Source organism: Letharia lupina (genome assembly GCF_014066315.1).
Source record: "Letharia lupina isolate WasteWater1 chromosome Unknown contig_10, whole genome shotgun sequence".
In the NCBI taxonomy this organism is placed as follows: domain Eukaryota; kingdom Fungi; phylum Ascomycota; class Lecanoromycetes; order Lecanorales; family Parmeliaceae; genus Letharia; species Letharia lupina.
The window spans coordinates 285,669-306,389 of record NW_023502979.1 but is presented as its reverse complement, the minus strand read 5'-3'; the positions used below and the strand labels follow the sequence as shown (position 1 = coordinate 306,389).

Here is a 20,721-nt window from a genome sequence, read left to right as displayed (position 1 = left end):
TCAATGATGTATGACTTAGACAGTAATGAAATTATCCCGGAGCGCTAATTGGGAAAAGTTCTTCGTGGCCGGTAGAAGCGGGGGTTCGCCATTGTCGTATGGTATATTCCAAATCTGAGATCTTAATGTGCACGTAACGTCCTCTGCTGGGAAATTAAACATCCATTATTTCTTCTACCGCGTAACAGTAGGTCTATCATAATAGTAGGTCTAGTTCAACCGTGGGTATCAACGCGCTATCATAACCTCGTCTAAACGCAGACGGAAAAAAAAGGGGGCACTCCAGTCATGAGCCATGACATGCTATTACCGCTGCCTCCGAGATCAAACCCTCACTGATGGAAGGCGTACTTACGTTGAGGCTGACCGTCTCTCAGCCCTCTTTTCTTCTTTTGAGAAACACCCTCTTCGTCGCTCCCACCTTGCCCAACTCTCCCACTACGCTTTCGCTGCCGCCTTTCTTCTCCGCACCGCTGTTCCTCGCTTGCTCCATCATCTCATCTACCCATGCCTGCTTGCTAGGCGAGATGTCCACGTTCTTTGTCTTAGGCCCTGCAAGACCAAGAGACGGAGAGACTTCTTCTGTGCCTGCCCATGAGAACAGCGGTGAGGTTCGAGAAGAAGGGTCCGATTGAGGCGTATGGGGTCCGTTGAATATCGCTGGAGATGTATGCTGCCTTGTAAGCCTATTGGCTGGACTTTGCTTCAGTGATGATGTGGGAGAAGCTGGTCTACTTCCAGGTCTGCTACGGGGCGATTGGTTGTTGATCAGTGGCGAAGACGTTGGAAGCCCCGTTATATCGAACGGGTTATCTGAGACTGATCGTCGACCATGATGACCAGCGTATTCTCGTAAATACTCGCCCAGATCAGCCCAACCACCTCCAATGCGCACCATGACGCGTTCACCTCCTTCGCCGACGAGTCGAACGAAAAGTTTGATAGGAGCAGTCTTGCCGTTCTGATGCAGATGGTAGAGCTTTATGTCTGGCTCACCAGTCAGTGATCGTGACTGGGAGCTCTTTGGCTGCGCAGGTGCCAGGGTCATCGACGGCAGTGGGGTCGATGTCTGAGTCCTTTTCAGCCGCCAAGCAGGCGAGCCGCTTTTGGGCAGTCGCGGATCTGAAGGAGAGTTGAAGCGAGTGACTTCGGGAGCATCAGGCTCGGGCCCAGACGTTAGGCGGATTTGCGTTGGGAGCTCGGTCAGGATGGAGCTGATACGTTCTTCGAGTTGATCATCAAATTTGCTTGGGGACGAGCCTAGTGCCGTTCGTGGTGTCTCAACATGCTTAGCAGCGTGGCCGCCAATTGGATCGCTCATCTTCATCTGCCGTATCTTTACGGGCATAGAGCCCGGACCTAGGTCAGATACTTGTTCGAATCTGTGGGTAGATCTTGGGGGAACAGGTGGCGGTGAGTGGTATGGAGTTCGATGCTCAGCCATGTCGAGCTCCCAATCTAGATTCTGTGGCGGGTCAGCAGGTCTTGGGGACACAGCAGGCGGTAAATGGTATGGAAGTTGTTGCTTAGGCGTGCGGAACTCCCGGTCTGAGCTTGGTGCTGACATTGACGGGTTTACGGAAACGGGTGGCGGTGGGCGATAGAGAGGTGGTTGCTTGGGCATGTCAAGTCCCGGATCTAGATTCTGTGCGGGTGCTGACGATTGCTGACCCTTTACCTTTCTAGAGGTTGACAGTGGTGTGGTAGTACATAAGGCCTCTGGTTCTCCATGTTGCGGAGCGGAGGAGGCAGGCACTCTGCTCGGCTGCAACTGAATATACTCTGGATCTGATAGCGAGAACGCTGAAGAGTAACTCCCAGTTCTTTGTACTTGAATCCTGCGGATCTCGTGTTTTGGGACGATTTCGAAGGACTGAAGTGAAGCACTCCTGGTTCTGACATGCCCTGAGCCTCCATTGCGCCGTTTATTCTTGGAAACGAGGTCTGAAAGTGAGCCATCCTGATGACTCCTGGCCCCATCACCCTCTGCCGGGTGACCCTGCCTCCGGAAGGAAATGTCTAATGGTGTCATAGGTTCTCTATTCATTGACATAGGGCTTGTGACTTTGACAGGGGAGCCCATGTACTCTGCGACTACCGCGCTTTGGATCTCCGGGCTTGACTTAGTGGAAGAATAGTTCGAAGTTGCCGATCCCGAGCCAGAAGTATCTGAAGCAGCGTCGGGAGAGTCGGGCGTCGTTACGTTTGCTCTTGAGCCGGTAAGCATCAGAGGAGTAGGTCTATGACTTGATCTACTAGGCAATGAAGGTGTCTTTGGTCCGTCCGAAAGTCCATTCAATGATTGACCGTCGACACTGTTTACTTCTGGTCCTTGCGATCGAGCTTTGTCAAGACCTTGTTCAAGCAATGCGCCTCTCGACGGAAAAGACTTGAGATCAAACGGTCCAGTAGAAGGCTTGGTGGAAGATTCAGCGACCGCGTTCTCAGACTTCTCAGACTCCACAGTCTCCACAGGAGTTTCCTGTGTCATATCAAAGTCGCTGTCAGCTCGCCGTCTGGTCTCATCGAAATGCGCACAAATATCCAGCGACCTATCCGAATCCAAAAGCTCATCTCTGTGATCCTGCGTATAGTCCTTCTCTAGCCTTCCAGCCCCAAATTCCTTGCTCATCGCCAGCTGTTCAGCCTTCACGACCCAAGCGCTGTATTCATTTTCCATGTTGTCCAAGCTGTCGACCCAGGCATCAGGTAAAGTGTCTGCGCTACCTTCTACAAGATCAAGCATTCTGTCCAGCCTTTGCCCCAGTTCCGCGATTTGATCTTTCAGAACAGCTCGGATGTCTGAGAAAGCTTTCGGCGAGAAGTCCGATCTCCGCCTTGTGTGTTGGGCATCGTGAGCACCGATCGCGATCGACGCAGAAACCATCGACTCGCGGCCGGCGTCTAAATCTGTCAGGAAGGACGGAACTTGTCGCAGGACTAGCAATCGTGTTGACCAAGTGTTCAGCAGCGTTTCCAACCGTGAGATAGTAGGCAGAGCCTGCACAATGGTGGCAGTGATGACTGTGGTGAAGTCGGCGAGGTGGTCATAATCTGTCGTAAGTGCAAGACTTTGCAGGGAGGATCGCCTCGAGCCAGCTTTGAAGTGGGTATTAAGCACGTAGTCTTTCAGATCCTCGATCTCCAATTCCTCCATATCATCTCTGATCATCCCAATACGCTCTTCGTACTCTTGAACCAGGTTCGGAGATAGAGTCCGTACAGTCTGCTTCTCGATGTTGCTTCCGTTTGATCTCATTGCCTCTGCGGACGAACTGCTATCGAGGTGACCCTCTAGGTGATATTGAGCTCTTCTCTTGGCCGGTTCCTCCAATGGTGGCTGGTCAAAACCAGGCCATACCCATCCCTCAATCTCTGCATACCATTCCCGTACCTTCTTGCCAGCCAGCGCAGCCTTGATCCCCCATGCTCTTTCTGATATAGACGCAGATGCAACGCTTTCCTGGATGAAGCTCTTGCCGGCCTTGCCTTCTATTCGCACATGGTCACTAGCCTGTAGCGCTTCCAGCGTAGATGAAGGCGATAAATCGGAGAGCAAAGGATTCGACTCCTGTTGTGTGAAGTTTTTTCGCCGAGAGGGCGACCGTGATGGCGAACGTGATCCAGCAAGCGGGGGCCGAGTGGGGAATTGGTGAGCAGGACTCAAAGTGGTAAGATCCATTACTGGTCAGCCCATTCTCTATTAAACACAAAAACTACCCAAGAAAGACAGAAATGCCAGCAAAGAACGACGGGAACTTGGTAACAAAACGTCAATGTGGTGCAAGTCTGGGGGAGAATATGCATGGGGAGATTAGTCGCGCGCTTAATGTTTAGTTCGGCAAAAGCTCGGCCAATTGTTTTATTACGGTCACGTCAACTCAGGGGATACTTTACTTTACCTGTAACCTGAACGCGACTGTGCAGGCCAGAGCTGTACTGCTCTTGGTCGCTTATGCGGCTCTCGCGGCTTTAAATTCCGTTGTATATTCGTATGCCACGCTTGATGATCCTAACAGCCATCCGCAAGTTCTTCAGCTTCAGCATGACGCCTACAGTTCGATGAGCTCCGCTCAGTCTAAGTCAACCGTGGTGTTCGATACCAATAGCAACGACCGAAACCCTGTCACGGCGGTCTTGACCACAAGCTAGATTAGCTCGACCACGCAAGCAAGTCTATCCACGCAAGGAGGCATGTCCATTACAAGGTCAGTTGGTAATCAAAAAGATCACCCACGAGTGACACAACAAATTCGCGTTCTGATCCATACAGCTCTGTCCTTTTTTCAACCGCCACTGCAGACTACGATGGGGTTGCTTCGGGTGATGTACTCTTCACGATTCCTTCCGAAGGAACGCCACTTTCACGGCTACCCGGTGTCAGCGCAACAGGTAGCACTTGTGAGCCAACGGCCACTATGGATGTACAGAAACGGGGTGCTGGGTTCGATTGGGCAGGAGTAGTGCCGGATGCCAACGCACTGTGGCCAGCTGTAGAGCCAGGCGGCGAGCTACGGATGTTACGAACAGTCCTAGAAACGCAATTACCCCCGTTTGCGCTTGCCGTGAGAACGGCAATCCAATCAATAATAGACTTGAGGCAGCAGATCATGAGCGTGGCACTGGATAGTGCAGGGATTGGTGCAGTGGCAGCGATACTATTCTTCATTGCCTTCAACTATCGCTTTTGCATGAACGCGGCCGCCAACATATTCATTATGCCTCTCGAAGCTCTGGTAGGTCCGGGTACGACGCCGGAACAAGCATCTCAGACAAGCGATAGCTGTCCAGATGAGACAGCGCAGCCAGTTTGTAGCAAGTGAGTACAGCCGCAGGGTCGTACTAGGCCCTTGCTTACTTCAAGACAGCTGTGGTGGTAATGCTGGTTCCTCTCTATGCTCCGGAGATCCGAGCAATGGTTGGCAATGGAAGGGTTGTCCTTGCGATAACCCACCGCAATTCCCCTATGACCTAGATACCTCCTTTCTGCACCAGATATTAGCCAGCTGGAAAGGTATACCAACACTCGCAACAATCACACGCTACGACTGCAAAGGCTCATCGTACTGTGGGCCACTTGTCAAAGATGAATGCGTCTCAGCCATCGCCAAATTTGACGACGCGTCCGTCTACAATGGGTACAACTCTCAGTGGAATCGCTGCTGCGGGTATCTCAAAGGGTGCACGGTGATGCACAAATGCAACAATGCGACCGCTCGTCCAGCTGAAGGCGAAACTGGTGCAGTGGTAAAGGATATGTTCGCCCAGCTGTGGGCGGGTCGTTGCGGGAAGTGCGGTAGTATGAACTGGAGCAACGGCATCTTGGTTCAAATCAATGAGTGTGCGCCCCCTTGTCAGACGTGGATCAACGGGACAAGGGCGTGAACTCGAAGTTGATGATGATCCCAGTTGAGCTGCCAGGGTTTCCCAACAAGTACTCCGTGGCCTTAGGCCTTCAGGCATGGCGGGTTGGCATCAGAATCTTACAATTAGGCTCCGGTGGTCAGGGATGAACATTCGTTAGCTGCGTTGAAGTCATGAAAAAATGCTGAAACATTAGGGGGAGAAGATCTGAGTGGTACAAACTCGAAGATGAGACGGTAGTTCAATATGCTAACGAGCAATTCTTTGTGTGGTTTTGGCACCTATGACTTGAGGTTGCTTGTATGAGTGAGAGCTTTTCTCCTCGCGACCACAACAGTAGTACCACACGTTAGTTTCCGACGCTTTCAAGGTTTCGCGCTAAATGACTCTGGGGATACAAGCTGAATCCTTATGTACGAACTTCGCAATCACACGCAGGGCATACCTTTTGGGCCTGAACTATGTCCTGAAGCACGTGAATAATAAGGAAGGCTAATCCATTGTCATGATACCAATAATCAGATTACTACTTCCTTGTGTTGGTTTCTTCAACACCATACGGATGTTAACCATGGAGTTGTTGTTCTCTCATGTTGGTTCGTTCAATATGTTGGGGTTGGCAAACATCATTCTTCGTGCGACGCCAATGGTCCATACAACGGCTCGTATAGCACCCACCAACAGCACGTGTCAACGACGCTTGCGCCCTTCTTCGGGTACATTCTGCCTTCCCAGTCCAGTATTATTACCTCTTCTCAGTCCCCGAGCGTTGGCTGAAAGCGTAATCATATGAATTCATAGCTGCAACTGAGTTGACGTCTACACCACGGTGCATCGAACGCAGCCATGCATCTTGGGATCGCCGCTCATTTCTTGTTCTTCGTTCATTATGTGTTGGCCAGTCCGCCAAAAATGATTCCGGATCGAAAGGGGGATCCTCTGCCCAATAGTAGTAGAAAAACGGCGGGCGTCAGACAATTGGCTGCCAGAGGCCTGCTTCAAGTCGGACGCTTCTTCAAGTATCCTTTAATCGGTGCCGGTTTTCACTTTTACGGCCAATAGCTCCCGCGAACGGCGTAGTACTAACGAAGTTCAAACCTTTGCGCTATGGCTGATCGGATGTGGGCTCGGAAGTGGGAGTCGCCCACTAAGGAAAATTCGATGCTAAATGTTAACTAAAGGCCTAGTGCGAGATTTTAAGTTGGCCTTGGAAACCGCCCAAGGGATCCCTTAATGGAGACCTTCCAATACCTTGTCAAGCCTATTGGTCAGGCGCCGTCGACAGATCTGAATCCATACAGATCTGTGATTTCGCTACGTCTCTCACTGTTGGAGTGCATCATGATCGTGACATCTAACGACTCTTGCTGAGGACTCCTACTGAGTTCCTCAGGATTTAGTCTACCTAGTAACAATCACATACCGTTGCTCAGCCACGCATGCCCACACCCCGTTACATTAACACGTGATCCCAGTATTGTCGGAGTGAGAAACGGCCTCAAGGCAAAGCGGGAGGCAGATAACAGTACAGCGATGCAGGAGGCCTCAATATCCGACAAAGAGCATGACGAACGGACTTCAAATACAGTCTAAGATGTATCATCGGTCTTGGGGTTTCTCCAGTTGATATTTCGCGCGAAGATTGCCCTCTTCTTAATCATATCCTCCCTCTGCGACGAACCCCGCCTTCTCGATACCATCGGAGCTTATTCGCTCTGGAACGCTAGAGAGCCTTCCATTAAGATCAAATCGAACAACTATAGCAGTTTTGCTGATCCATGCTCATAGGAGGCTTATCTCAGCGCTGTTTACCCAGTGCAAAGGGACTGAAGACGTGCTAAATAGTGCTATGTGCCCCCGTAGATGATTTCATTTCCCACAATTGGCATCGAGTAAGGTGGTGAATTTCATACACCTGACGATTGATAAGGAGGTGGAAGTGGGTCTGGATGTGGGTCTGGCCCTTGATAAGGAGGTGGGGGTGGCGGCTCATGGTATAGACCGTCGGGAGAGCCGAAGTCATTTCGCAGGTCAAAAGGTGAGCAGCTCCGCATACTGTCCACTGCGAAGATTAGTATCAAAACCGGTCTGACAGCCGAAGACGGCTAGATCGACGTGAAGAATTAACCTGTTAGCGTGACTGGAATGCTACTGTGCTGTTAAAATATAAATGCATACCTATAGCGATGAACGTATAGGGCACTAAGGGGTGTGACCGTCAGTAAATGAGATTGTAATGTAATGTGCACACTTGATCTGGAGGCTTACAAGCTAATGTTGCCGCAGCATTGGGATCTCGGATGTTGACCAAGTCGGACCAATCTACAACGTGTCAGCGAGTCGGAGGAGCAACGCTCAGGGACGTTTCGGGACTGACCATGGGTCAAGCTGGGATAAACGCTGTATTCGCCTGCAGCATTGTTTCTTCGCAGGCCGCCGTTCCGGGTGTGCATGAGCTGAGCAAGGCCTTCTTATCAACAGATTGCTTTATAAAGCACGTGACTTTGTAAAGTCCGCATTTCGACTGACATTGACTTACCGCGTTTAAAAGCAGGATGTCCACCGCCCACGCGGACATTAAGCTGTCGGATCGACCATTATACGGGCTAGGCTGTGGTAGGAGTTGCTGGTTCCGCCAGTCTTGCCATTGACCGAGGGTCCATCCATTAGAAATAATTTGTTTCCTCAAGTTGTAGATTGTTGTTCTGGTGTCCCACATCTGGGGAGCACTCGCCATCCGCTCCAGCCACCAAGGGCAGATGAACCAGTAATTCACACCTTTTGTTTCCTCGTAGTGGGATATTAACAATGCTGAACCGGTTGTGGAGGTTTCGCCGCATGGTGGTTTTTTTTCTCCGAACGGAGTTCGTGATACTAAGCTGCGGTCAGTCTGCTTCCAGCGTAAGACTGGCGGATATTACTTTTATTGAGCATGGAACTAGGACCTTGTCCGACGTTTTCGGCGTTGCAATATATAGCCTTTGATATATGTCAGTGGAAGTAGATGATGAGAGTAGTTATGCGAGCGATGATCGTGCTGCGATCTTTCCGCAAGTCCGACGGGAGTATTTACTAGGTTCTTCGATGGAGTATTCGTCCAGTCCCTAGGAGGTGTCCACGGCATCCGCCCTGTAAAATCTGCGATCCCCGCAATGTTCATAGTGCCGCCGAGCCAGCCGATCTTTCCACCACCGAATACGGATCGGGCGTAATTGGAATTTGATCCGAGTAAAGCTTGAGCGAACTTGGGCTTGCTGCGAGCGGAGTTGGGCTTGAAAATGGAATCTTTTGGCAACCAGGTCGCTGTCTTCTTCGCTATTGTCGTTGCACGCTCAAGAGCAGGCTCGAGGACCGCAAGATACCTTGGCGAACATGAGTCTGGGTCAAAAGCCCAACTACTTGCGCCAGCGACAGGGTCGCAGAGTGCAAGGCTTACAATGCATGTCAAAAAGGAATGGAGCTTCATGCCGTGCACTGAGAAAAGGATGTCAGTAGTGAATCATCTATAAAGGAATATGTGGGTGGAGATCTCATCTTATAGTAGAAGTAGTCTTCGGATTGTTTTCGCTACTGCGTCACGGCTAATGTGGGATGATCTCAAACGCATCCTGCATGGCCAGAGCTTGAGGCTTTTGGAGCGCAGGTCCGCCTAGTCTGCGAATGTTGGTAAGCTCGTACCGCATTTAACAGCCTCGAGGGATGACTGATGATTCGCTCCAGAACGCATGACTACATCCTCGAGGTTCTCATAGATTAGGTTCTCAGACCAACAGTATAACATAGGCAGGCAGAGCCCTATGTAACACCTTACGAAGTAACACTAGTAGGATGAAGTAATAGAGTTAAGGAGCGAGGCGTTGATAACCAACACGCGAGTGGCTACCGAGCAGAAATGCCATAGGGCTGTTCGTGTAATGTTGCTAATTTCTAGTACACGAAAACAGCTATAGCATCCGAATAACGATATTAACCAGTACTAACCACCCGGGTGACAGAAAAGCCTGGACACTAACCAAATGGGAATTACGGCCTTCCCCCACCAAAGTTCTATACGCAAATACGATGTTTCTCCATTAATAGCCTATCATTCGTCCATCACCGTCTAGAACAGCCTGGATCCTTTCAGGGGCCCTTAAATTACATACTCATTTATGAACTAAGAGGAGGAAATTTGAGTGTGAAATTGTATATAGGACGGCCCTTGATCTCCTAGCTTAATTCAGGTTAATGTCTAGGCTTTTCTGTCACCCGGGTGCAAACGTCTGTCTTAAGTTTGAGGGAAACAAAGCTTATTTATCATGTATCCTGCTTGTGCTGGGGCTGTATTGAGTCCACCCCTTAGCACCTTCACCATACAGATCGTATAACATGCAAATACTCCACCTTTTCGATAATGCTATGAGGCCATACCAACACTCCTTGCCCGTTATTGATACGAGCTTCTGCCTCGTAGGTTGTATAATACAACTCCGGGATGCTAACTCTTTAGTAAGCGACCATTGTTCTAAGCTTACTTCCATTGTAAAGGACGTCAAAGGACATCTTCCTCGTTTCTTTGCCCTCTATAATCAAGCTGTGCTTTCCTTCATTGTAGCCATAGTCTGTCGAGTACTCCGGCTCCGGCTCAATGGCGTATCCTTTGCTTTTGATCATAGTATTTGGCTTTCTTGCAGCTAAGGTGAACTCGGACACTTACTCCAGCAATGTTTCGTCGAGAAGGGTGACAACTTCAACGGCGACTGCCTCTACTGAAAGCCAAGCATTCAGGGCCACGAATTCGTCCTCCTACGCAGTGACTGCAGCGGCAGAATCTTCCGTTCCGGCGACGACTCCCTCTTCTCTGACTCCGATACCTACTTCTCAGGCGACGAGTGCCCCCTTTGACTTCATCAGTACATCGAGTATCATTTCCAAAACCACTCGCAGCAGTAGTTTGAACATCAGACCTGAGATCGATCTGGTTGTCACGTTAGTAACCTACCTGGAGCTATACAAGTGTCGCACATACTAAAAGTCATCCGAAATAGACCTCCAATCATCTTCCGTCCTGAGGGAGACGGCACATACACCATCGGGCTAACGCAATATGGTGCTACTACCCTGGCTCCCGTTTTCCTCGATCAGAGATGTGCAAATCTCCAGGGGCAGCGACACAAGAAGAGAAGCCTGGCGGACTGTAGCAGCACGGGATGTATTCTGACCAACGCTAAGTTAGCCATGAAAAGCGCATTTCAGGTGGAACGATGGGAGTCCAGCTGGCTTTATGTTGACAGTTCGCCGTTCGTTGTTCCACCTAGTCTCGAAGAGCCATTCCTGGAATTGGAAGATTACTTCAAGCAGCAGAACTACCAAAAGTATTTTGAATACGGTTCTGGGGGTTATTTGCGCCAACAACAACAGATGAACAACACCATCTTCACCTTGCTCGTTCTAGAACTTAGAGTGCAAGAAAATCCTGGTGCTGCGCTGACTTCTGAAACTGGAAAACTGCCTGATCTCCCCTGCGCCCCTGACCCGGTTACCACTGCATCGACAGCATCATCGATTGCTTCCGAAAAAAGCTGTCCTACTTTGGAGTTCACTTTCACCTCCCCTACATATGAGGTTATGACCATGGTGTGTACACCCTTTGCACCTCTAGCAGCGACGGACTGATGCGGGCATAGGCTATCAATGGCAATGATAAAAGGTGTAATCCAACAGCTGGATCGGAAGCCACCATAGCGCCAGGATATTGTGATCCGGTGAGTGGAGAGAAACAGACCAATCACAGGTAAACTAACCACCTAATTTATCCCAGAAAGGACCGTTGGCAGGGTGTCCCCAGTCGGGATGGACGCCGGATTCAGCAGTGGATCGCCTTGATGATCCTGCAATTTGGGAACAAGAGTTCGCTGGGCTTTGGTCTATATTTGCGCAAATGGAGAACCCCAGCAAGACGCAGAGCGCAGCTCCCGGCCCCACCATCTCTCAACCTCCGAACCAAGGCATCCTTATTGCTTACGAAGTCCAGTCTTCCGGACTACAGTCTACCTATACTTATCAGGCCACTTCTTTCGATCCCAGCAAATCGACGATTGGGGATCCATGCAACGGCAAGCCGGTTGGCTGGTCGAAGCCTACCACACAGAAGTTGATCAAAACCTACATCACCTTGCCTGGAAACATGGATATTACCTATAACAGTAAAGCTTACACTTTCAGTGCTAACAAATGGGACCTGGCTGGGGGCTTATTACTCAAGAACTCGAGCGGCACCGTTGTCTCGACGTGCAAAATGCTTCCGTCATCGGAGCCGTCCCAACACTGTGGGGCCACAGTCATTGAGACGCCGTGGGCAACGTGTACATGGTACGACGGCGGAGGCCCGGCTGTGGTCTCCGCTACCGCGGTCGCTCAAGCAGGGCACGGTCTCGGTTGTAAAGAAGGACTCTATTCCGATAAACCCACTTGTGAGAACAATTGTGCTGGTGGTCAATGTACCTATGAATATAACCAGGGCGGTACTAGCTCGTTTGGCCAAGCTGATTACCAGTGCACGAGTTGTTTGCAATAGCTAGCTTTAGTGTGTAGAGAACTCGAAGAACAGTGTTCTAAGGGCCCCTTCTGCAACCACATATTTTGGAAATAACCCCTAGATATTTCCACTAATTTTCAGCTTAGCGTCAAATATATATAAGGTATCGTTCTGTAACCATATTTCCACATATTTTCGCTTATTAAGCGAAAACAGGCTTGAAATATCTGAAAATAACCCTCGATATATTTTCGCTTATTAAGCGAAAACAGGCTTGAAAATATCTGGAAACAACTCTCGAGGGTTGTTTTCAGCTAAAATAAGGCTAAGAACGCTAAGAATAGTGGATATCTATGACCGATATATATCTATTATTCTCTTTTTCTTAAGAATATTAAGTATGGATGAGGGAGTAATAGGAGTATTAATGATAGCTAAAGCCTGTGTAGTAGTAGCAGTAGGTATCTTAGTTATGGTGATGTGGAATGGTAGGAATTTAATGGTTTTTTATGGAGAAGACAATTTTTGCGACGATTCTAACTTAGCCTTAGAAACAGGGTTATAGAACGAAATCGTATATATATTCTACTTGTTTTGGAAATATTTATAGCGTTATTTTCAAGCCTTGTTTTTATTAGCTAAGTGGTGGCGTTATTTAGTAGAAATAAGTAGGGGTTATTTCCAAAATATGTGGTTGTAGAAGGGGCCCTAAGGTGCTTCGGTGATAAGCACTGCTGGATTCCCTTTCATAAACATGACGAGAACAATTTCAGCGCTTGGGCGATCAGAATAGCACAAAAGCAAGATCTGGCCGGACAGCCAATAACGGCTCCGGGTACCCCCAATTTAATCCGTATTCAATCTACGTACTCGTAGCCGAGAGATCATCCGCTAAAAAGGCCAAGCTTCTTCTAGTCTCCCGGCTACAACAGCCTTCCTTGCCTCCACACCAAGCCTTTGCCGAAAGCGCCGTGGCACCGCGATATCCTCTTTGACAGCAAGACAGAGAATACTTTAGCAATGGGACGACGTGGCCACCAACTTCTGAACCGCCAAGTCCAAACTGTGCGAGAAGTTTGGAGGGGAGTAATGTTTGTTAGATTGCGTGTATCCATGATGATGTAAAGATGACTTTTGGCAAACGGTACCGGCGCAGCGTACCTAAATCTAAAAGTAGGACTGAAGGCGGCATTGGTGAAACGGTGCTATAGACTCGTTGCTGCCATGGATGGATTGTTCCTTAAGGGCTGTGTCACGAGCTCAAGGAGACAGAATCCTCTTCCTGCGCAAAGAAGCGATCATGGCGAGTGATAGCGGGCCGGCGCCGGGGCGGGTTACAGCTCGGCAGGGGTGAAAAAAGTTCGGCAGGGGTGAAGCTTCGGTATATGCTCACTTCACCCCGGATGAACTTATAGCATATGCTGAACGTATCCGTTTCACCCCGGATGAACTCGGGCCGGGTCTCAAATAATGTCGACACTTTAGACGGGATAACGCATATGCTAAGTATATGCCAGAGACTCTTAATTTCTAAATAACTAATATTATTAATAAGTAATAAAATAGTAACAGATGCTTTAATATCATGCTTTCTTCGCTAAAGATATGCATATACTAAGCATCAGCAACGCATATACATATAAAAGGATTATCGCGTACGCGTAAAAATCGCTAGACTGAATTTTAATTTTTTTACCCCCGATAAGGTGTTAGAAAAGGGGCTTAAGGGTTCTAAGTGAGAGGACCCTGAATTGCTTAGCTCACATACGCCTGACGTACGCTTGACGAAGTTTTAACGAAGTCTTAACGAAGTCTTAGCGAATAAGTTTAAATAAGCGATCTCCTTTAAATTTTCTTTATTTTCTTAAGAATTAGTTTTACTACTAGATCGATATATAAATATATCTATCTTTTTAATTTTATATTATTATATAACTCTAAAACTCTTCGAATCTAATAATTCTAATTCTTTAACTCTTTTAAGGGATAGCGATTCGAAATTAGTATAATAATTACTATTAGAGTATAGTCTTAACGTCTATAAAACGAGTCGTCGTCGATTAATATAATATTGAATTAAAATATTATTATAGTATAATTAGATATATTAGAGTATATTATAGATTTTAACGAAGAGGTTTTTTCGCTAGCTATAGATAATAATTTAATAGAGAAATTAAGTAGTAATAAAGATAACGATGTTACTATTAATAGTTAAGAGAGTATTTTTAATAATAAGTAAGATATTAATAAATAGATTAATAAATCTATTTATACTCTAAACGATAGGATAGAGTACGCTATTCGTCGTCGAGATACGCTTATATAAGAATATCGCCTCTAATCTCTAAAAGCGGAGATTGTTTTATTTGAATAAGATGAAATACCTACGGGTTATCCGATAACCGCCGAGCCGAGATAATATTTTAGCTTCAAAAATCGCGTCTTTCAAGAACGCGACTTTTTTACATTCTTTCTTACTATTCTATTAAATATAGTTTAATATGACTAAAATTGCTATCCTATCTTAGCCTAATAAGAATAAACTATATAAGGTCTAGAAACGTTAAAAAAAAGAGGCTATAATCGAGATAAGAAAGGAAAAACTTAAGTAACGTAATATTCTTCTTCGACGTATATCTATACTATCTAAGTATTAACCACTATAAATCGAGTATCATATACCCGTTAATTACTTTTCGAATAACTTTATAATTCTCTTATATCTAATATTTAATCTTATATAAACTACTACTATCTAGAATATACTTTATAAGAGTACAAATTTATATACTTCTCGGCAGAGTCCTCCAGATCCTCACTAAGAACCTACCCGTATTCCGAAGCTGAAAATCTTCGTCGCTATTACAATCTACTATCGCTTTTCTACTATTTATAATTATTAAAGGATTAATAATATTACTTTAATGTCTTCGATTCTTACTAGCGAAATAATACGAAACCGCTATATACTTCTTCGAAGAATAATTTATTATTTAGATTTTAATAAAGAGGATTCTTTTACTATTAAAAAGGGTAGATATTAGAAGCTTATATAATATAAGAAAATACTTTTATTTACTAATAAGATACGAAGTAATTAAAAGAAATTACGCACTTTAAGTAATTACTATATAATTAATAAATATATAATTAAGAAGATAAGGCGTACTTATTATTCTACTATGGCTCCAGACAAGCCAATTAAGAAGGGATATAAGGTTTTTACAATTAGTGATAAGAGCTATCTCTATAACTATATATAATATTCGCCTAAATAAAATCTTAAGAGTAGATCTAAAGTTAAAGGTCTCGGAGATACAAGCGCCATAGTCTTTAAATTAGCTATTAATACATTACCCCCTAACTTTATCCTCTTTATAAATAACTATTTTATCGAATTAAAGCTTGCTAGCAAGCTGAAGGCCTCAAGGATTACTATATATAAGACTATAAAGCTAAATTAAACGAATCTTCCAGAATTACTTATAGAGATAAAATAGCGATTTACTAAGAATATTTCATACGATACTCTTACTATAATAATTTAGAACGATATTCTTATAGTAGCCTAACAGAATAATAATCTTATTTTAGCCTTTATCACTACCTACGATATTAGAGAGATTAATAACACTATTATTAAAAAGAGAAAGCGTCTCAATAGGACAAGTACTAATAATCGCATTGTCTTACCTACTTTCAAAGAGGATGAGAATAACGTCTGACAAAAGGATTTCGATATTTCGAAGATCTTTTTCTACTATAATAGATATATGGGAGAGATTAATCGATTTAATATATTAATAATTATATATTCTTTCTATAGAATTTATAATCGAATATAAATGCCTTAATTTCACTGGAAATTGGATGGAAGTCTTTCGAATGCTTTCAAACTCTGTGAATCTATAGGAATATTTTATTAGAAGTATTAGACGTTTCTTAAATAGGTAATAATAGGATTACTTAAAAAAGGTAGAGAAGATAAACGATCTCGATAATCTTTTATTCTACTTTTTACTCTATCGAAATTAATATAAGATAATTATAAATGATAAGACTTAAAGACTATTTGATAGTGTTTTATATATTATTTAGATCGTTAAAAGAAGGGATTTCGGAGGTTTAATAAAGAAATAAGTAGTAATAGTAAGAGAGTATAAAAGACTAGAGGGGGATACGCTATCTATAAAATCTCTTTATATAAGAAAGAAACTTATATAGAATAATTCTATTATAGAAAGAATTAAATAAAGTCTATATAATAGATTATAATTATTTAATATGAATTATATAGTAGTTTTATAGTGGTGGTGTGAATAATAATGCTAGAATTCTTAAATGTTGCCTTCCGACGGTTATCGAATAGTCGTAATAGCGATAATAATAAATCGAGGTTATTAGCGATTTTAGAAATAAAGAGAACTACAAATAATATTAATCTCAAATATAATAATATTATCTAGCGGCCTTAAAAAATAATTTAACTAGAGAAATTATTAATCTATTATAAAAAGAGTATTTAAGAGTATTAAGCTCTAATATAAGAGATAAATAAAGCGTTTCGCCTAATCTCGAAAAACTTTTTTATCGAAAAGAATAAGATTCTTTAAGCTCGTTAATCTCTTAATAATAATTAGAAAAAACTATAGACTAATAAGAAGGATAGATTTTCGAATTATAACTATATATGATAGGAGTTTATTAACTTTCTACTAAATTAAATTAAAGACTTAGTAAATCGCGGACTTAATATCGCTTAAGCGTATATAAATACTAGTTAAAAGTAAAATTAAATTATACACTAATTCGATAACTATCTCCGATCACTGAAAGCCTAAATAGATCCCTACACTAAGAATTAATAAGTATATCACTTGTTTACGAAGCTCCGTTCGGACCTTCGCCATTATTTGGCCCGCTATACAACTTATCTAACGTGGAGTTAGCGGCGCTGAGAATCTACCTCAACGAAGCCCTAGCGAAGGGTTGGATAAGACACTCTACGAGTTCGATAGAAGCTTTAATCTTATTTATTCTAAAAAAGAATAGAGGTTTATGTCTATATGTTAACTATCGTAGACTAAATAAGATAATTATTAAAAATCGATATTCATTATCCTTAATTAGCGAGACACTTAACCGTCTAAATAATTCTAAGCGATATATTAAATTTAATTTAAAGGATACTTATCATTATATATAAATTCGTAAAGGCAATAAATAAAAAATAGCGTTTCGTATACGTTATAGATACTTTAAGTATCTAATAATATTATTCGACTTGACTAACGCCTTAATAACCTTTTAAGCTTATATTAATAAAGCTTTAATTAAATTAATCGACTAGTTTTATATAATATATTTAAATAATATTCTTATATACTTTAAAATAAAGAAGAAGTATTTAGATTATATAAAGTAAGTATTTAATTAATTTAGATAATATAGTTTTTATATAAGTCTAAAGAAATGCGAGTTTTTCGTTACTAAAGTAGAATTTCTCGACTTTATAATATCTATTATTAGCGTTATTATAAATAAACGTAAAGTAGTTATAATTTAAGAGTGGCTAAAATTAAAAGACTATTATAATATATAAATCTTTTTAGAGTTTATAAATTTCTATCGAAGATTTATTTACTACTATTCTTAAATTATAGATTCTTCAATAAAACTTTTTAAGAGAAGCGAAAAAGGTATTAAGTTAGAATTATTTCTATAACTCGACGTCGTAGAGTATACGTTTAAGAAGCTAAAGGGCGCCTTTATAACCGCGCTTTTTCTTAAATATTTCGACCCTTAACTTTTAATTCGAATAGAAATCGATATCTTATTATTCGCTATGGCGGGTATATTAATTTAGCTATATACAAATAGATAGTAATATTTAATTACTTTTTATTTGAGAAAGATAATTAACGTAGAGTATAACTATAAAATATATAATTAAGAACTTCTCGCGATTATTATAGTATTTAAGCATTAGCGCTATTATCTAAAAAGAAATTTTTACTCTATTAAGATTCTTATTAATTATAATAATTTAAAGTACTTTATAAGATAATTAATATTAAATAATAGATAAGCCCGCTAGATAATAAAACTCGTTTTATATAATTTTTTAATTTCGCATAAATTAGATAAGATAAACTCTATTAATACGTCTTTAAAACGCTTTAATTATAAAGGCGAAAACGAATTAATTAATAAGCTCTTTCCCACATTATAGTAGAAACTAGCTAGAGTTAAAAGCCTTTTAAATTCTATTCTAATTATTATTAAGATAGCTTATAAAGATAGCGTAAACTATATATATAAGAAATATAATCTTAATAATAAGTATCTCATCACATTAAATAGTCTAAATATAAATAAGAGTTTCTTAAATATTAATTCTCGGGAAGAAGTATCTATAAAAAAGATAATATTTAAGAATTTAATAATTGCCGTAATATAAGAAACTCACTTAAATATAGTATATTCTTCGAGGCTTAGAGAATCTTAATCTTTAATAAGAGGGAGTTTAAGCGAGATACTTATTTAATATACTTATAACGTAGTTAATAAGCGACTTAACTCTATTACTAGAACTACTAATTATAAATAACTCGTTTTATATCTAATTATCGAAGTACTAGTAATTAGCGAAACGATATATAATATAAATAATAAGTCTATTTATAAATTTATAAAGATATTTTAATAAGAGAATACTCTTATTAAATAGTATAAAGTTAATAAAATATTAAATAAGCGAACGCGAAGTATTAATAATTAAACTTATAATAGCTAGAGACTATTAAGATATAATAATAAATTATATATTCTCGAAGAAAGCTTAATTCGAGAAGAGCTATTAAAACGCTATTATAATAATTTTATAACTAGATATTTCGATATTAATAAGATATTCGAGCTAATAAATAAAAAATATTACTAAAATAATATTCGCGTAGATATTAAGAAGTATATTAATATATATAATATCTATTAGCGTATAAAGGTAAAACGCTATTATTTCTATAATAAACTAGATACACTTTCTTTACTAATAAAATTATAAAAGGAAATTATAATAAACTTTATTATAAATCTTTCTTCTAGTAAATATAAAGATTATATTTATAACTCGATTCTTATAATAATTAATTAATATATTAAAATATTAAGATATATACTTATTAATAAGATAATTAACGCTATATAACTAAAAGAGTTATTTATAAAGAAAATTATTCTCTAATATAGAGTATTAAAAGATATCGTTATAAATTAGAGATTTATTTTTATAAGTGCGTTTTAATTAGAAGTCTGCTATTAGTTATATATAAAATATAAACTAAATATTATCTTTTATTTATAAATCGATAAATAAACGAAGCGATAAAATTAGACTTTAAAATATTATTTAAGAATATATTATTTAGATCGATAAGACGATTAGATAAAGCTTCTACTAATCGCGGAATTTACGTATTATTAAAGCGAGTATAAAATAATTAATTATAACCCATTCTTCGCTATATATGAATACTAGTTAGAACTTAAATTAATTGCTAAGAATAGCGCTATCGAGAGAGGAGTACTTATAGCGAAAGAACGTATTAAAGAAATTAATATAATTTGATAAGAGCTTGCGAGACGCTAATAAAGCGTATAAAAAACGTAATTAAAGTCTTATAATAAGAATTATAAATCGTAAAGATTTAATTACGATAATCTTATTATACTTTTTATAAAGAATTTAAAATAAAAGAGATTAAGTAAAAAGCTTTCTAATAAGCTAATTAATTTATTTTATATTTAGAAGTATATTAAAATATAAGCATATCGACTATAACTATCGCTTACTTATTAAATTCACTCTATTTTCTATATATTATTATTAAAATTATATAAATAAAGACTAAAAGATTTAGATATTTCTAAATATTCTATTTCTAAACTAATAGAAGATAATAAAGAGTATTTAATAAAATTTATATATAAGAAGTATATAAAAAAGAATAAAGTATAATATCTTATTTAATAAGAAGATTATCTTAAAAAGTATAATAAATAACTTAGTAAAAAAGTTATAGAAAATATATAAGATTTAATTAACGAGTTTAGTAAGTATAGCTTATAAATACGAAAAGCGTAAGATATGAATATCGAAAAAAGAGTTTAAAGATTAATGATTTTAAAAAAAATATTTAAAAATAAAAAACTTAGCTATAGAAAGTCGAACTTTAAATATTATAATAAAAAATAATATTAAAAGAATTAACGAAAAGTATTAATATTTAAAAATAATAAAGAAAAGGCTATATTATTAGAAGTAATAGATATTATAATATAAGATATATATAAATAAAACGACGGGCTAGTTAAACTTCTTAAAGACTTTATTAAAACTATTATTATTAGCGCCGTTATTATTAAGATTATCCTCCGAACCGCCCTCGTAGATAAATCTTATCTTATTATTTATCTTATTATTCTTATTATCTTTCTTCTCTTCTTCTTTCTCTTTATTCTTCTCTTTCTCTTTATCTCTACTATTATTTATTTTACTTTTATTTTTATCGCTCTTAGAATTTAAGCCCGACTTAGAAAATATAAAAGATATATTTATTAATAAAAGATTAGTCTAAAGTATAATTAGTATAAATATGAAGAATAAGAAATAAATATAAAAAGTATAGATATATATGATAAAGTGTATTACGTTATAGATACTCGTTAGAATATCTAGAATTTTTCGAAGAATTTTCGCTTTATTAAGCGAAGCCGCTTCTATATCTAACTTCTTCTTTATTTCTAATCGATTTTCGATATATTAAATCGTTATT

At 40.4% G+C, this 20,721-nt stretch overlaps 4 protein-coding genes across 4 annotated transcripts; 2 read left to right on the top strand and 2 right to left on the bottom strand.

Moving 5' to 3' along the window:
- Positions 1-373: 373 nt before the first annotated feature.
- HO133_000100 (uncharacterized protein) lies at positions 374-3,682 on the bottom strand (the record flags this gene model as incomplete). Its single annotated transcript, XM_037291040.1, has 1 exon — positions 374-3,682. The coding sequence occupies one exon, from the start codon at positions 3,680-3,682 to the stop codon at positions 374-376; it is 3,309 nt and encodes a 1,102-aa protein (XP_037152475.1).
- A 736-nt stretch (positions 3,683-4,418) lies between these two features.
- On the top strand, positions 4,419-4,975 carry HO133_000099 (uncharacterized protein; the record flags this gene model as incomplete). Its single annotated transcript, XM_037291039.1, has 2 exons — positions 4,419-4,808; positions 4,847-4,975. The coding sequence occupies 2 exons, from the start codon at positions 4,419-4,421 to the stop codon at positions 4,973-4,975; spliced, it is 519 nt and encodes a 172-aa protein (XP_037152474.1).
- A 2,420-nt stretch (positions 4,976-7,395) lies between these two features.
- HO133_000098 (uncharacterized protein) lies at positions 7,396-7,942 on the bottom strand (the record flags this gene model as incomplete). The annotated part of the gene is made up of 5 exons (XM_037291038.1): positions 7,396-7,469; positions 7,543-7,566; positions 7,633-7,686; positions 7,742-7,820; positions 7,904-7,942. 5 exons carry the CDS (start codon positions 7,940-7,942, stop codon positions 7,396-7,398), a joined length of 270 nt encoding a protein of 89 aa, XP_037152473.1.
- A 2,639-nt stretch (positions 7,943-10,581) lies between these two features.
- Positions 10,582-11,920, top strand: HO133_000097 (uncharacterized protein; the record flags this gene model as incomplete). Its single annotated transcript, XM_037291037.1, has 2 exons — positions 10,582-10,980; positions 11,165-11,920. 2 exons carry the CDS (start codon positions 10,582-10,584, stop codon positions 11,918-11,920), a joined length of 1,155 nt encoding a protein of 384 aa, XP_037152472.1.
- Between the last annotated feature and the right edge of the window lie 8,801 nt (positions 11,921-20,721).